At 38.4% G+C, this 1,167-nt stretch overlaps 1 protein-coding gene across 1 annotated transcript in view; it reads left to right on the forward strand.

The window, feature by feature from the left end:
• Positions 1-259, forward strand: part of LOC101856223 (putative ATP-binding cassette sub-family C member 13) — a gene marked incomplete at its 3' end in the record, with an annotated part of 39,774 nt that extends 39,515 nt beyond the window's left edge. Inside the window, 1 exon segment of the mRNA XM_013089409.1 lies at positions 86-259. Coding sequence (XP_012944863.1) covers positions 86-259 — 174 coding nt within the window.
• Between the last annotated feature and the right edge of the window lie 908 nt (positions 260-1,167).

The raw sequence follows: 1,167 nt of genomic DNA on the forward strand, positions 1-1,167 counted from the left end.
ATAGATAGATAGATAGATAGATAGATAGATAGACATATCTATATTTATATATGTATATAATTCAATAGTTTTCTCCTTCTCGCAGCTGGTTTGTCAAGTTCGCGGAGAACGAGGGAGAGCCTCTGTGGCACGGATATGTCTTTGCCTTGGCTTTCCTGGTCACCAAAATCCTCATCACAATCTTCAACACTTCTAGTCAGTTCCTGGCCGCCCGGATGGCGGTACGAGTCAGGAGCACCGCTATTGCAGCTATTTTTAGGAAGGTAATTGTTAAAAAAATGAGGTTTGTACTTAAATTAGTTGTCTTGTCAAATCAAGAACACAAAATAATGTTGAAAAGGGCGTTCAGCACTATACATTTTACCACACTTTCAAGAACACAAAATGGTCATGTTCAAGATGGCCACGTATTGCTGAGTAGAGATGAGGTTGTCTTAGACAGGTAGCTGTCTTGCACAGTGTCATTATAAAGTTTTTAAAAAATCGCAAGCGTCTCTGGAAACGCAAAGTTGCCGTTTGTACAAACGATTGTCTTATACAGGTGTCTGTTAGAACAGGTTCGACTGTTCTTGTAGTACCACCAGACCTTCCTTGATACCCACTCCTGGGGTTCGAACGAGCCTAGGTTAAAAACCACTGGTCTGAACGATATGGCCTGAAGGAAAGCAAAAGAGTATTAGCCAAGGCCAAAGGCTGCTTTTTAAGTGGGTTCAGGCAATAAGTGTACATATATTTGTGTTCATTAATTTTGTGTGACATCGTGGTGAAATTAGGTACTCGACAAAAAAATTCTGTTTTTTTATGTAATATTTTTTATATTTTGAAATACTCGTCTTTCTTCTTCTATTCTTTTTAAATCTTAAAATATTCTCTTTTTAAAAGATGTAATAATATAGTGCTTTCTTTCTTTTTTTCTTTCTTTCTTTCTTTTTTTCTTCCTTTCTTTCTGTCTCATTTGCCTCTCCTAATCCGTGTCTGCCCATGATTTCCTCATTGTGACTATTGTCCGAACCTACCTTTGCATTTAGATCTCCCATGACAATGTTGATGTCCCTACCTGGAAGCTTGTCGATGACTCTCTGCAGGCGGTTGTAGAAGTCATCTTCTCTTTTCATTTCTTTTCTCTTTTTTATTCTTTTGAAATCGTTCCTTACGCCCCCCTCCCCC

This window comes from Aplysia californica, unplaced genomic scaffold (assembly GCF_000002075.1).
Source record: "Aplysia californica isolate F4 #8 unplaced genomic scaffold, AplCal3.0 scaffold00945, whole genome shotgun sequence".
NCBI lineage: Eukaryota > Metazoa > Mollusca > Gastropoda > Aplysiida > Aplysiidae > Aplysia > Aplysia californica.